This window comes from Meriones unguiculatus, chromosome 2 (genome assembly GCF_030254825.1).
Source record: "Meriones unguiculatus strain TT.TT164.6M chromosome 2, Bangor_MerUng_6.1, whole genome shotgun sequence".
In the NCBI taxonomy this organism is placed as follows: domain Eukaryota; kingdom Metazoa; phylum Chordata; class Mammalia; order Rodentia; family Muridae; genus Meriones; species Meriones unguiculatus.
In genome coordinates, this window is record NC_083350.1 from 96,132,398 (window position 1) to 96,149,155 (window position 16,758).

Here is a 16,758-nt window from a genome sequence, read left to right on the forward strand (position 1 = left end):
GTTAGCAACTATTATAATTTGGGACAAAATCTTAAACAAGAATGATATTAAAAAAATCAAAACATCTAAAATGTATATTTTTAACATATTTGAATTATTAAAAATCTGTATCTTTATGTCTTTTATAATAATCAGTCATATATGTTATTTGAGGTCCAGATTTAAAACATGCTTAAAAGCCCCGTCCTCCACCAGATGACACCCCGGCACACAGGTCCCAGATAAGATCCCCACTTGCAGACCACCAACACTCCGCCAGCATCCTCCCAACCTACCTCCTCTTCTCATCACCATATCCTGGCCCACACCTTCAATGGAAGCCCCTGTTCCACCAGAGGCCACACAAGCACCCAGTATCCTAGAACCCCCAGCAGGCTGCCAGAACTCCAGACCCCAACACAGGCAAACGCCTTTTATTCAACCACAGGCCACTCCAGCCAGAATAGCAGACAGGAATCAGAAACAGAAAGCACAAACAAACAAACAAACAAACACCCGTCCAACAAAGACAAACTCAGAACTTGCCATCTTTACCTGTAATTATGTCAAACCCAGATGCCTAGGTGGCAGTTTAGGAATACAATTGAAAACAGCCAGGGCAGTATGTCACCACCAGAGGTTATCCATTCTGCTACAGCAGGGCCTGAAAATTCCAACACAGCTGACGTACAAGAAAATGACCTTAACACCAACTTTATAAAGATGATAGAAGTTCTTAAAGAGGAAATGAATAAATCCATAAAGAAATCAAAGAAAAAAACAAAAAAAAATGGAAGAAATGAATAAATCCCTTCAAAAAAGCCAAGGGGGAAAAAAAACAACTAGAAGTGCAATTTTCTGGGTTCTTTGAAAACTCAGTTTTTTGGTTCCCAGTATGAGGTGTGGAAATGTTCCTCCTCCCATACACAGAAAATAGCCCCTAGAAAACAGCCCCTGTGAAAAAGTGCATGAGGTTTGTCAACTGGAAACTACCTTGTGTGAGGGGCATGGTTTTGTGAGCTGGTGTGGACTCTGAGAAGAGAGATAAAGAGAAGTCACAGACAGCGAGACAACACTGTTACATGGCTGTGCTTTGCAAAGTTTCAGATTCTTCACTGGTCTTCGCAAAGAGAGGAGATGCTCCAGAGAACTTCTCATGGTGGTTTGGCAGAGTTTTGCCACTTTGGTGGACTTCTGCCCATTTGGGCAAAGTCTTGCCCCTTCTACTAAATTGTTCTGCTGCTGCTGCTGAGACATGTTGCTGCTGCTGCTTTGTTATTATCCTGATGACTGAGTTTGGTAATCCCCAAAGAACGCATCAACTTCTATCAGCAGGAAGTAGCTAAAAGAGGTCTACAGTCCTTTTCCCCACTAATATCCTAAGCTCAGGGCCTGGGAAGGGTGGTGTAGGTGTTTAAGAACCTTAAATAAAGTAGGTATTAAAAAAAACTCTGGGATGCAAACCATTGAAGGAAACGAATAAAACTGTCCATGACCTGAAAATGGAAATAGAAGCAATAAACAATCACAAACTGAGGGAATTATGGAAGGAAATTTAGGTAAACAAACAGGCACTATAGATACAAGCATCACCAACAGAATGCAATGGATGGAACAGAGAAACTCAGGCATTGAAATTACAATAGAAGAAATACATCAGTCAAAGAAAACATTACATTAAATCTAACTAATTGCTGACACAAAGCATACAAGAAATATAGGAAACTATGAAAAGACAAACCTAAGAATGATAGAACTAGAAGAAAAACCCCAGCTCAAAGGCCCAGAAAAGTTTTGGCAAATCATAGAAGAAAATTTTCCTAACCTAAAGAAGGACATGCCTATACAAGAATAAGAATTTAACAGAACACAAATAGATTCAACCAGAAAAGAAACTCCCCTCATCACACAATAATCGGAACCCTGAACACACCGAAAAAAAATATTAAAATCTGCAAAAGAAAAAGGCCAAGCAACACATAAAGGCAAACCTATTAGAATTCCACCTAACTTCTCAATGGAGACTCTAAAAGCCAGAAGGGCCTGGACAGATATTCAACAGACTCTGAGACCAAAGATGCCAGCACAGACTACTATATCCAGCAGTATTTTCAATCACCACAGATGGAAAAAACAAGATATTCCACGACAAAACCAAATCCAAACAATATCTATCCACAAATATAGTTCTATAGAAGGTGCTAGAAGGAAAACTCTCAAGGGGGTTAATTACACCTATGAAAATACAGACAATAAATAATCTCATACCAACAAAAACCAAAGAAGGGAAACATACACACAAATATGCTATCATCACCAATAATAACAACAAAATAACAGAAATTAACAACCATTGGTTATTGATACCTCTCAATATCAATGCACTCAATTCCTAAATAAAAAGAAACAGACTAAGAGAATGAATGTGAAAACAAGATCTAGCCCTCTCCTACATATAAGAAATACTCCTCAGCATCAAAGATAGAGATTACCTCACAGTGAAGGATTGGAAAAAGATTTTCCAAGCAACTGGACCTAAGAAACAAGCCATTCTAATATCAACAAAATAGATTTCAAACCAAACGTAATCAAAAGGGATAGGGAGGAATGCTACATATTCATCAAAGGAAAACTCCACCAAGATGGCATTTCTATTCTTAACATCTATGCCCCAAGCACAAGGACACCAAGGTTTGTAAAAGAAATACTACTGTAGTTTAAATCACACATTGACCTTCACTCATTGGCAGTGTGAGGCTTTAATATCCCACTCTCACTAATGATAGTTCATCCAGACTAAAACTAAACATAGAAATACTGGAGCTAACACATGTTATGAGCCAAAAGGACCTAACAGATATCTACAGAACATTTCATCTAAACACAAAAGAATACATCTCCTTTTCAGCCCCTCCCAGAACATTGTCCAAATTGACAACATATTTGGTCAGAAAGCAAGTCTCAACAGATACAAGAAAATTGAAATAATCTTTGTATCCTATCAGAGCATCACAGATTAAAGCTGAATTTCAGCAACGAAAGCTACACAGTGGAGCCCTGTCTTGAAAAAAAAACAAAAAACAAAAAACAAAAACCTCATACTAGTAACTTAATAGTATACCTGAAAGCTCTAGAACAAAAAGAAGCAAACATACCCAAAAGGAATAGATGGCAGAAAATAAACTGAGAGCTGAAATCAATAACTAGAAACAAAGAGAATACAAAGAATCAAAGAAACCAAGAGTTAGTTCTTTAAGAAAACAACAAGATAGACAAACCCTTACCCAAACTAACTAAAAGACAGAGATGGTATTCAAATTAACAAAATCAGAAACAAAAACAACAGACACCAAGGAAATCAAGGAATCATTAAGTCATACTTCAAAAACCAGTATTCCACCAAATTGTAAAATATAAAAGCAATGGATAATTTTCTCAATAGATTCAACTTACCAATGTTAAATCAAGATTAGATAAGCAGTTTAACTAGACCTATTACCCCTAAGAAAATAGAAGCAGTCAATAAAAGTCCCCCAAACAATAACAACAACAACAAAAAAAAGCCCAGGGCCAGAGGGTTTTAGAGCAAAATTTTATACTTTCAAAGAAGAGCTAAAGCCAATACTCCTCAAATTATTCCACAAAATAGAAACAGAATGAAAAATGAAAAATTCATTTTACGAGGACACAGTTACCCTGTTACCCAAACCACATTAAAGACTCAACAAAGAAAGACAATTACAGACCAATTTTCCTCATGAACATAGATGCAAACATAGTCAATAAAATACTCAAAAACTGAATCCAAGAACAACACATCAAAAAACATCATCTATCATGATCAAGTAGGCTTCATCCCAGGGATAAAGACGATTCAACATACGAAAATTTGTCAATATAATCTGCCATATAAACAAACTGAAAAAAAAAAGATTATCTCATTAGATAATGAAAAGTCTTTGATAAAATCCAACACTCCTTCATGATAAAAGTCTCAGAGAGATCAGCAATACAAGAGACATATGTAAACAAAATAAAGGCTATATACAGAAAGCCAATAGCCAACATCAAGTTAAATGGAGAGAAACTCAAAGCAGTCCCCACTAAAATCAGGAACAAGATAAGACTGTCCATTCTCTTCACATCAATTCAATAGATATGGAGTTCCAGCTGGTGCAATAAGACAACTGAAGGAGATCAAGGGGATTCAAACTGGAAAGGAAGAAGTCGAAGTATTGCTAGTCAGAGATGATATATGATAGTATACAAAAGTGACCCCAAAAATTCTACCAGGGAACTCCCTTTGCTGTTAACACCTTTAGTGAAGTGGCTGGATACAAGATTAACAAAAACAAAGAAAGCAGTAGTTGTCCTATACACAAATGACAAACAGCTGAAAAAAAATTAGAAAAATAGCACCCTTCACAATAGCCACAAATATAAAATATCTTGGGAAAACTCTAGTCAAAAAAGTGAAAGAGTTGTATGACAAAAAACTTTCAAGTCTCTAAAGAAAGAAATTGAAGATGATATCAGAAGATGGAAAGATTCCCCATGTCAGGGATCAGTATGATCATAGTAAAAATGGCCACCCTGCCAAAACAATCTACACATTGAACACAGTGGCACAGGAGAAAAACTTCCTGAACAGAACACTGATAGCAGAGGCACAATCAGTAAATGGGACCTCGTGAAACTGAACAGCTTCTCTACGGCAAAGGACACAACTTAATCTCATTCTTAAAGTAAAATTATGCAAGCGCATATATTACCAGATTAGCAGTATTCACACTGGCATTGTAAAAAAATGTTTTAAAGTAAAATAAAAAGGCACTCAAAAAAACCAACCAAACAAACAAAAACCAAAAAAACAGCTTACACGATCAGATGCCCATTGTGACAGAATATTCTATGATTCAAACCAGTAACAACTGATTGAGAGAGTAAATGATCAAATCACAAAATGTTTTGCTAAAAACACAGGCCAGAAACACTTTTGCTAGAAAAACTTGTATGAAGCAAGTTTAAAATGTTTAATCATTTGATTCTCTGATGGATGTGACTCGTATTTCACAAGAATAAAATGAGAAGTGCTAGAATCACATTTCTTTTGGAGAACTTCCTACGTAAGTACTGCATCTGCATTGTTCCCGCTCCTTCTCTGCACCCCACAAATTCATGAATTCTTTCCATTAGTGCTAATACATATGTACTAGCTAGTCTATGTCACCTTGACTAACAAAGAAGAGTTGTCCGAGGGAACTTCAACTGAGAATGTAAGGCATTTTCATCATCAGTGATTGAGGAGGAAGAGGCCAGCCTATTGTGGGTGGTTCTGTCCATAGGCTGGTGGTCCTGGTTCTCTAAGAAAGCAGCTGAACCAGACAGAAAAAGCAAGCCAGCGAGCAGCACCCTTCCATAGCGCTGCATCAGTTCCTGCCACCAGATTCCTGCCCTGCTTCAGCTCTCCTTCTGACTTCTTCAGTGGTGAACAGCCATATGGAAGTGTAAGCCAAATAAATAAACTCTTTTCTACCCCAACTTTGCTTTTTGGTGATGGCGTTTCATTGCAGCAACAGAAACTCTAAGACAACATACATGTGTATCCACGACTTAGCATTCTTTGAATGTACTGTGTCCAGGACTAGCCACTTGGTATTAGACAAGCAAGGTGGGAGCTTACTCATGAAGAAAACTGATTGTCCCTGTCTTAGAAGCCATTGACTGCCTGAAGCTCTACATCTAGGAGAGACACTTCCACAATTTCCCCTCATCCACATTGGCGTTCAGTGCTGTAATTAACAAGTCACACTTAGGCAAGCATATTGTTGAGATTTCTGGGTACAGTTTCCCTATCATACCTAGAGAATACTATCTAGCAGTATTTACATATTTTGAGAGCATGTGCACTCTGGTTGTATATCAAAATTAATTTATGATGGTTCAACTGTTAAATAAAATTTAAAATGTTAATTAATTTGACTTCATTTGGTACCATTAGAGAAAAGAGCATAGATTGATTAATTTTTTAAACTTGGTCATACAAAATACCCCCAACTCAGTTTCTCTGATTATAAAATAAGATTGTACAGGTCAAATAAAATTGGATAAATGGTAATAAAATTATGTATTTTTATCTCTTTCCCTTTCAAGGTAAAACAAAATTGTTAAAACAATGATCAGTAAATGTACAACTGTTAAATATTTCTATTCTTATTTGTTAGGTCATCTCCAAATCTAACAGTGTACCATGGGCACTGTAATAAAATTGCTTTGTATGAAGTATCTTTGTTTCACATAATGAAACTTAAGTAACAGTCTTTCACCTTATAGAAAGTGACAAATACCCTATTATAGAATGGTTGCCAGATTCAAACTGTGAACCCATGTCTAAAGATAAGGCCAAACAGTAACTGCTCCCCAATAAAGTCAAAGACATTTGCCACAGCAAGAACTCAAAGGTCCTCATTGAGCAGCTAGAGGAGATGGAACTGCTAACAGTGGGAGCAGAGCTGTCTCCGACCCTTTCACCTGTTCTTCGGACCCTCTTCCTCCTAATGGGTTGCCTCCTCTAGCCTTGATCATGTTTGGGTGATATCCCTGGGAGGAATGCTCTTTTCTGAAGGGAAAGGAGTAGATCTGGGGAGAGGGGAGTTGCAAAGAAGAGACTGGGAGGAGAGGAGAAAGGGGAAACTGCAGACAGGATGTAATATATGCAGAAGAATGAAAGAATAGATGAATAAATGAATGATTGAATAAACAAATACTTCCCAAATGACTTTATGCATCAATCAATTTAAGAATACATAAATCAGGCAACAGTGCTGAAACTAGACATAAAATATTTTATGCTGAACCAAAACTATATTTGCTCCTCTAGAGCTTCTTTTAGGGAACAATGGAACAATTATTAAGTAGGAATATATTTAACCATCAGAGTTGCAGATTTAGTCTATGTTTTTTTCATGAGATATCAAATGTCCTCATTCCATGTTCAAATTATAGACATGAAATAATTTGAAATAAGTTATTTCAGATATATAGGCAATATTTTTCAAAAAATACCAGCTGCAGTATTTAGAAACAAATATGCAGAAGCATTTCTGAAACATCCTATTTTAGGAGGTCAAATATTGTAAAGAAATGATGTACTTAATTAAGCTTAAGCTTATTATAATGAGCAACATGTAAAATTCAGTTTAAAAACAGTTAAACTAAATATAGTTTACTAACCTGTTTGTTGTTTTCTGCCATGGAAAGCTGCAGTGCCAAAAGCATGGCGTCTGGACCACATAAAGTAGTTCTTTCAGAGTTACAAAGACCACGCCAATTCCTTCTGAACGCTTTAATCATATCCAAGACAGACATCTGATTAAGCACAGCCATTCTCTTAAAGTAGAACAGAATACAATGTTAAAGTGACTTGCTTTAATTGGAAAGTAACATTTAACATGTGTAAGCAAGCACAGTTAAGAGAAAAATAAGTAGTGAACAAGAGGTCATTTCATATTTACCATGATTGCTTTTAATTAAATTTAGAAAACAGAATAATACAACTTCTTCCCAATCATATTTTCCTCTGCTTTAGTTTTCTTAAGTGAAATCTTTTGAAAAAACAAAAATACAACCTTCAATTCTGAAAATTCACATAAAACAGACATGCAAATTCTGCAAATTTATAATTATAGACACAGACATCACTAATTAAATCTGTATTTTAAGACAGTTGTTTTGAGAAAAATGGTACTATAAGTGGTAGATTGGGGGAGGGGTGTTTCCTCTCATTCCTGTATTGTCCCAAAAGAAGTGGTTTATTTTTCTCTCCATTAGAATCTGGAACAGTCTTACAACTTGATCTGACTAGTTGACTATGATAATAAGAATTCTAAGCCAAAGCCTTAAGAGGTTTGTGCAAAACGGTCTATAAATTTAGATTTCAGTAGAGTTTCCACTAAGAGTATTTTATTGTGCTGAACTGTTTTTATAAACTATATGTATTTTATGATTAACATCTAATTTCCTTCGCATCTAGATTTTTGGGCACATGGTGGACAGGGAATACCTATGTCTACTCCCCAGCAAAAACTCTGGCAGAGTTTCTAATGACTTTCCTTGGTAGACAACATTACCCATGGATTGTCACAACCTGTGGTCAAGAGAATTAAGCATGACTGTGTGCCTCTATCACAAGGACATTTAAAGCCTGTGCCTTGTCTCTCTGGACTTCACATCACAAGCCTTTTCTCTTCATTGACGCTATCTTTATCCTTTTGAATAATAATTCACATCCACAATGATACCCAAATGTTGACTCTCCCAGTCCTTCTAGCAAATTACCCATCTTGGGGAAACTTCAGGAGGCCTCACACCCTTGCTGTCCTGAACCTGCTGTGGCAAGCCCAGCTAACCTGCTGAAGAAGACATGTGCAAGAGAAGGTACTCCAGCTGCAGCTGATACCAACTCACAGACACAAAAGAGGCCACCTTATTCCATGGAGACCCCAATCAACATTGAAGGTGAACTTCAGCAGCATGAGACATCTTTGTCAAGGCAAGTAGAAGAATCCAAGCCAGATACTGACCCACAGAATTGTTCAAATACCTGTGAGCAAATACTTCATTGTTATTTCCTAGTAACTATGTTTTTGATTACACATTTTGTTACACAGCAGATAATCAATATGTCATCTAACACATGAAGCCACACTTTTCAAAAGTTTAATGTTAATTACTTTGCTTAATTTTCACAAGTGTCCTAATGATGTCCATCTATGATTATCTGCATTTCACCCATGAAGAAAGTAATGTCCAATTACACAAAGCTAGTAAATAGCCAAAAGGCATAAATCCAAGATTTCTAGATTTTTCATAACTTCTCCTGGAGGCGTGCAAAACCCTTTCAGAATAACCTGATGTAGTGTCTATCTTCTAGATACCAACCTTATGTAGTCCTCTCTCTACTTTCAGTCTTCTTTATGGCAGGCATCTTTGACTGCAGTGTGTGTGTGTGTGTGTGTGTGTGTATGTGTGTACGGATTCACTTGTATGTGAGTATGGAGTCCCAAGGATGACACCAAGTGTTTTCCGCCACTGCTCTTCACCTTATAGAAAGAGCCATGATCTCTTGCTGAACCCAGACCTCACCCTATCAGCTAGTCTGGCTAGCCAGCTTGCCTATACCTCCAGCACACTGGAATTACAAGCAGACTACTACACTGGCATTTATATTCATTCTGAGGATTTTGATTCCAGTCTTCCTAATTAACCAGATGCTCTATCCACTGAGCCACCTCCCCAGCCCTTACTCATTCCTTGATGAGCATCTAGGTTATCACATAAGTTGGCTGCTGTGAAAAGTGCAGCAATAGGGAGGTAGGTATCTCAGATTTATCCAATAAAAAAAAGGCACAGGTCACTTGTAAAATAATAATCTGTGATGCAAATTAAAAAGATAGTAGATGACCGTAAACAGTAATCCTCATTGCTGAGAGCTTTAGTTCTCTTAAAAATCAAAAGTGAAAAAGTAATAAAAGCATGAGCTATCAGTGATTAAATTAGTTTCCCTGAAATAAATTTTTGGTAAAAAACTAACAATTGGTAGCATTTAAAGGTATTATATGTTTAGGTTTCTAAACATATAATAAAATAAAATAAATAAATAAAATAAAAATTTACCTAGAATTAGATCATCATGAATCCCTGGCTTTATCATCTACTAAGCTATGAGATGTAAGCTAAGTTATATCACTTCTCCTTGCCTCAACTTCCTTGGAGTGAAAATGAAAAAAGTTCTTGTCTGATATACCTTTGTGAAAAGTAAAAGACAAATACGTATAAAGCTTTTACAGCAATGCCAAGCACTTTAGTTATGGTCATGCATCATGAATTTTTAAGGCTGTTTGTGTGTTTGTTAAAATTGAAAGACTATTACTAGTGTCAGAAAGTCTCATCTAGGAGTCTACAACTTTCTGGAAGGAAACAAATACTAAATATTTGAGACATTCAGGCCATACAGTCTATGTCACAATCATACCCCTTGACCTTCTCATATAAAGGCAGTTGGGAACAACACATAAACAAACACAGCTGGGCCCCCTAAAATTTTGTTTATGGTCAATAAAACCTGTTTTATATAATTTTTATAAGTCACAAACAATTTAAACAGGTAAAACCATGTTTAGCTCTTGAACTGGCTGTTCACAAATAGGCAGTGCAGCTGGCCTGGCAAACTATCGTAACCCAGCTTTCCGGGGCTGTCTAAGCCTAGCCAAACTCTAGACCTGGCTGCCCAGGCATTAGTATTACCACAAAGAAACCCGGACTACGCCTCACCCTCTGTTCTTATCTCCCAGCCTGGTGTGAAGAATCAATGAGACACTGACTATGAAAAAGGCAAACCTATAGAGTGTGCACTATACAGAGTGAGTGAAGAAGAGGGACTGGAGGACGAAATCGAAACATAGAGGTAGAATGTGGCAGAAGTAGTAAACTCTTGCTTTAAAACTGCACTCAAGGTGCACCGGAGCAGAAATTCTAAGACAGGAAATTGTCGCTGGAAGGTAAAGTGAGAGAAAGCTACAATCTCCATCATCCCTGCTACCACGCTTGTGTTTTAGCTGTACATCGTGATGAACATAAATTTCTTCACGTTCATACAGGGTCATAACTACTTTACAGAATTATGAGGCATCAGTGAAGGAAATATGCAGCTTCCTTATTGGCAGCACTTAGAAAATACTCCATTAAAATGATGACCTTTGACATTACTGTTCTCCTAGTCTGGTCCTGAATGTCCCTTTGTAGGATGCAACAGCAGACAGAAATTCTGGTGAGTCTACAAATGCCCTGCGACAGATCCCTGGTAACGAACTAAAAGCAGATCTTGAAAGGCTTCAGGCTCCCCATCAACAACCCCCATGACCTTCCAGGTCCCTTTTCACAAGATTCTGTGAAATCTGCCTCAAAGAACACAGAAGTCAGAACAAAGCCACCGCACAGACAACGCCACTGGCTGACACAAGGCACGTCGCTGTCACCGAAAAGCCTTAACAAAGCAGCAGCCTGAGTTACCACTCGAAATGCGACCGTGGAGCAAAGAAAAGGCGAGATTCACCTAGTCCGGTGGCCCAAGGCGGTGCAGAGCCGAGGGCGGAGCCGCGCAGCCAGGATGCCGGAAGGCGAAGGTCGGACCCGCCGTGGCGTTCATTTCAAACCTCGCGGCAGGAGCCGGGAACCAATCGCCGCGCTCGCCCTCCGACCCGGAAGCAGAGCCGGCGCGCGCGGCGGCCGCCCACAGTCGGGAGAGCTGAGCCCAGGTCGCCTCCTCCCCTAGGTGCGTACGGAGTGCGGGGCCACCAGCTTGTGCTGCTTCCCCAAGGACCCTTCCCTGTTCCCCAGAGTTCTTCCTTGTGACCTTTCGAGGTGGGAGCGGGTTGTCTCGGGAGAGGCGTGGGGACACACTTCAGGGATTTGCCTATGCTCCTCCCGTGCCTCCTAGCGAGGCCCTGAGAGTGCTGACATCAGGCTTTAAAGACATGGAGAGGAGGGGTGCCATCAGTTCCGGACCTCGAATCTATTGCACGTCGTGTATATTCTCTGCTGTATGCTCACCTGCGGGTCACATGTAACACGTGTCCAATCTGGAATGCTCATGTATTAAGGTTAAGCTCCCCGAGCTGGGGGAACACAAATCAAACTCAGCAGATACCCAAAAGATATTTAATGTGTTTGTTTTGAGCCCAGGATGACTCCACCTTTTAACCAACAGTAAATTAAAATTACTTCTTCTCAGGTGAGAATGCTGTTTCCACAGTGCACACTACCTATCCCATGACAAATTAGTTGAGGCTTGTGACTGTCATTATAACACTGCTATCACACATTACCCCAATTCTGTGTTTTTGTATCTGCCCATTTTATTGCATGGGTTAACGTTGATATGCACCTATCCCTAGATCATAATATCCTTCAAGGCTCTTAGAGTCTTTGTTTCTTTAGGCATGGATAGAAATTTCCAGCTCATCTCACCCTTGATTGAAGTTCAGCCGAACTGCCAAATTAGAATACTAAAAGTCATATAATTAAAACAAGTAATGTAGCATAGTCCTGAATAAGGCAGGTGTGTGTATGTGTTTTCTCTAGCATTTGGGCCCAATACATACTAAATCTTTTAAATCCTCAACCTGTTTATTAGCTTGGTAGATTTCATCGTAGACAAAAGGGGAATATTGGTAGTACCAACTTTTATGGAATTCTTAATTATGATCGTGTCAGCAAAATGCAAAACTTGCCAACTACAAATAGAGCTGTGTCTGTTACTTAGTAATTTCACGAATCTGTTTTTATTAAAGTCATTTGTGTGTGTTTATAAGCAGACTGCTCTTGAGCTGCCTCTGGCATGGTAGTACCAAACGGTATAATAATTCTTCTGTTGAGTGACTTAACGCCTTTTCAATTTTGTGCTCCACAGTCTCGTGGGTTCCCATAGAAGGCTACTTGATTTTACAACGGCTCAAGCTTTGAGATACACGATGAAGCAGGATGCCACAAGAAATGCTGCCTACACTGTGGATTGTGAAGACTATGTACATGTGGTAGAATTTAACCCCTTCGAGAGTGGAGACTCAGGAAACCTAATTGCATATGGTGGCAGTAATTATGTGGTTATTGGCATGTGTACATTTGAGGTTAGTCTACAAACTACAGGGAATGACAAGTAAAGGTATTTTATCAGTAACAAAGTTTATACAAACCAAAGCTGAGGTATAAAAGTATATTGCGTTTGAATACAAGAAAAAAATAATTTGAAGATCCACAGCGAAAAGCATTCTCAGTAGTAATGACTGAGACTTGTATAAACATTACATTGATGATGGAAAGTACGAAGCTTTTCTTTCACCTGGTGATTAGCAGTGGAATATTCTAACAAAGACTGCTGTAACTGACCATTCACGCACATATCTACCTATATTAGAAAGTCCAGTCAAGTGCAGTCAGGTTCAGACTTCCCTGCATTATGCTACATCACAGGAAACAAGATGATATAGAGAGTCTAAAAAAATTATTTTCATGAGAATTTCCAGCTTTTGTAATATTCAGCTTTCCTATTAAATTGCCATCATACTTTCTGTATCTGTAGCAGATATTTAGATAACTGAGTATAGAATTAAATTTACAGCAAGCAGTTCATCTTAGCCCTTTGAGTTCTGGAATCAAAATACCTAGAAATGTACTTTTGAATGGTTTTGAATAGCTGTTCTTAATTAGCATCAAACCTTTGTCAGATACTTAGCCTGTCTTCTCTAAAGGTGAGGAATATGATGTTCAATACAGCTGGTGAGGTGTGTATGTTAGTGCATATGATGTTCCCAGAAGCCTTTTGGCACATTGTAACCCATATATGTATTTTAGTGTAGTTGATATGGGCATCAGTGACAGTCACAACCTCATATTTAATCATCAAAGAAAAAATCCTTCCAAGAGACCTCATACCATGTTTTCTCACAGGAAACCTAGGTTACACATAGGAAACGCTCAGCAGAGAAAATTCAACCCTCTGGAGTTTCTGCAGTTCTTTTTGTACCACAGTAATATTTACAGGACTATATTTCTATGACCCTTGGCCTAAGTTCAGATGGACTTTCAGAATCGTAAGTCATGTGAATCAGGCAAATAATGTAGCATTGTTTTAAGAAAGACTTATTAAAAACTTCCTCTAACATGGGCAGCTTACCTGCAGAACAATTAAGCAAGCCATACGATGGGGTTGAGTTTTCCTCGTTACTGCCATTGCTTTCCAAATTAATAGATGTGGACATAGAATTGCATCTTCAAATACTGATTAATTTATCTACCTCTAGTTCAAGTTCAGTTAGGAAAAACTAGAGGAAATCAAGGTGGGAGAAAAATTAGAGAAAGGAAAGAGAGAAAATAGGCAACAAGGAAAATGATCAAAAGACTTGTCTTTATTGATCCTCAAATCTATAAAAACAAAGTAGGTCTTATTTCCAATTTATATAAAGAAAAAATAAAACAATTTTTCTTTTATTAGCATATAGGGAACACAAATCATATTCTGCTCTTTTTATAGGTAGAGTTAAATACCCTTTGCTCTTAGAGTTTCCTTTCTGCTTTGAAGATGTTTAGGGGATTGCATGACTAAGGAATGAGAACAAGGTTTAGACCTCATGCTAAACTCTGTTCTTTTGTCAGATTCATTCTTCTGTTTCCGTTAATTAAGTCAGTAGTTCAAATATTCTGAAGAATGTAGTTTTGTTAATGTGCCCTTAGATACCCAAAAAAAAAAAAATGACTGTTCTTTTTGATCTATTTAGATGCTGTTAAACATTCCTATTCTTTCATCCTAGAGCCTTCAAACTTCATATCACCCAATTTATCCCTTGTAAGAAAAAAAATATTATGTAAATCAAACCAATTTTCCCATGAGTATCAGGAAAAAAAAGTCTTCATTGTAAAATTGTCAGGAAACACTAAGTATAAAAGATTATGAGTTTCAACAGAACAGTTTTCAAAATCTCATGCTGTCCTTTAAGTATCCAGAAATATGAGTAGAAATGGTAGGCTTGTTGATTGCTACACATTTGTCAAAATGAATATACAAAAGGCCAGGAAGTTGAAGAGAGAGAGAGTCTTCACCCTATCCCCAAAGAGATTCTTAAATCAGTATGCTCATAAAAGCCTCATTTATGAATGACCAAATGAGGATAAAAGTGTCGAAGCTTATTCGCTCTTTAGTAATAAGTCTCTGGTTGGACTTGAATGACAGCTTTGATTTAGGCAAGCACATTATTTTTGTGGAGAAAATGAAACAAAGATACCTTATTCCTTTGATAACCAACTTCATTTAGCAAATATTTATCAAGTGCTTTTTGTATACCAAACTATGTTCAGATCCAAACATTGTTTAATAGAGTGGACCAAGTCAAACAAGCAAAAATTTAATAAAGACAATATAAGTCTTAAGACAATAGACATAGAACTGGGAAGAGAAAATTGTGACTCAGATTTTAGTCACCTGAATATTAACCCCAAGTCAACACAATGGGAAGCTGAACAAAGCTAATTCAGTACCATCCAGTTAGAATATAACATGACCCACAAATGTAAGTTTAGATGTTAGGGTAATAACATAAAAGTAGGACCAGTGGGATGGTTCAGTAGGTAAAGGCATTTCTTGCCAAGCCTCATGGCTTGGGTTCAATCCCTGAGATCCACATGGTGGAAAAAAACCAACTCCTGAAAGTTGTCCTCTGACTTCAGCATGTGCACACACACTAAATATAATTTAAAAGGTAGAACTAAATTTAAGTGAATATTTTAACCAATGCAACTTCATATATCTACTTCATATATAATCAATATAAAGGTTATTCTAAAGTTTATATTGTAGTAGCGTTCTTTGAGATTTTTCTTTATGCTTATTTCATATCTTATAATAAAGTAAGTATGCATACTGGCTACATTTCAGATTCTTTAGACTATATGCCTAGTAGCTTATCAGACAACATTTTTCTCTACAGATTGATAATGTTTTTTATAATTTTGGTTTCTCAGCATTGTACTCTGATTAAAAGGAGATAGTGTATTTGAAAACAAAGTTCAGAGCTATATTAAAAATGTTTAAAATTCAGAGAAGAGATATTAGATGACAGTTTGATGTGTCACCTCCATTTGTTTGCAGTAACTGGTGCTAAGTCTGCTCTGAATGTGTTCACCTAACAGAGATTGCTCTGGCATGGTCCACCATCATCAAATTAAGCTTGTTCCGTATAGTTCCAGAGACAGAACTGTGGCATTAAGTAGAATTTACATGGAAACACTCTGGCTTAATGTCAGGAACTCCAGTAGCCCTGAATCTGCTTCTCCCAAAAAGAGCTACTTTCTCATTGGAAGTGTTCAGAGAGCTATTCTTAATATTTTTCAGACGTTTAAATAAAAATGAAAGCACTAAATAGGGGAGTTGCATTAGATAAGCCAGCCATGACTAACTGAAATTAGGTATATGGCCGTAAATGGGTATGGTAGAAAGGCCTGCCACTTTCAAATCCTTAGAATAGCCCCTCCACCATCTTGGCTGTTCTTCAACCTCAAATTGCTGGAGCCTTGTATAACCATTTCTATTACAGCAAGTTTTCCAAAGTCTCTTAATTTCCTGCCTATACAGTACTGCCTACACCCTGAACTGAACCAAAAATAGCATTTATTTCTGTCTATACCACACACACTGCCCTTTTCATCAGTTAGCTCAATTACAGACAGTAATGCCAGGGGCAGGGCAAGGCTTCCTGTTACTGCATAAAGCTTAGTGTGTGCAGTCCCTGTGATTTCATTATCCCAATGACTGCTCAATAATTCCATATCTAATTTGAGTAACAAGTACAGGATCTGCTTTTCATCACTCTTGTTACAGTAGCAAAATAATATGTGCTTTTATATGAAAATTCATTTTTAGATGTGTCAAGTATGGAAACATAGATGTAAGACAGACTGTGAAGTCAGCATGATTAGATTTTTAAACTTCATTTTAAACTGCTTAGTGGTTGCTGCCTTGGCCTATCTGTTAGCTGGACAGTTGTAATATATAGTAATTATGGAGTAATAAAACTTTGGCAGGGTTTTTTTTTCTTTTTTCACTAAATATATTTCTATTCACTTCTTTGATTAATGGAACGTCCTTTTGTTAGCTTTTAAGTTTACCTGAAATTTAAACTTTTATTCAAGTAGTGTTTGAATTTTATGAAGACATGGTTAGGATTCCTG

General features: G+C 37.5%; 2 protein-coding genes across 4 annotated transcripts in view; one reads left to right on the forward strand and one right to left on the reverse strand.

Annotated features, from left to right (window-relative positions):
• Parpbp (PARP1 binding protein) overlaps positions 1-11,165 on the reverse strand; it is a 51,940-nt gene extending 40,775 nt beyond the window's left edge. For both annotated transcript variants that reach the window (XM_021626918.2, XM_021626920.2), the window contains exons 1-2: positions 11,093-11,165; positions 7,213-7,368 (exon numbers count right to left, since the gene is read on the reverse strand). In XM_021626918.2, the coding sequence (XP_021482593.1) occupies positions 7,213-7,365 (153 nt within the window). In that variant the 5' untranslated portion in view covers positions 7,366-7,368; positions 11,093-11,165. The remainder of the gene's footprint in view (positions 1-7,212; positions 7,369-11,092) is intronic.
• A 59-nt stretch (positions 11,166-11,224) lies between these two features.
• The window catches only part of Nup37 (nucleoporin 37), a 34,242-nt gene continuing 28,708 nt past the window's right edge, over positions 11,225-16,758 (forward strand). Inside the window, exons 1-2 of one of the 2 annotated variants that reach the window (XM_060377872.1) lie at positions 11,225-11,311; positions 12,449-12,665. In XM_060377872.1, the coding sequence (XP_060233855.1) occupies positions 12,510-12,665 (156 nt within the window). In that variant the 5' untranslated portion in view covers positions 11,225-11,311; positions 12,449-12,509. Of the gene's footprint in view, positions 11,401-12,448; positions 12,666-16,758 lie in introns of both variants that reach the window. The other variant, XM_060377871.1, reaches the window with a different exon arrangement.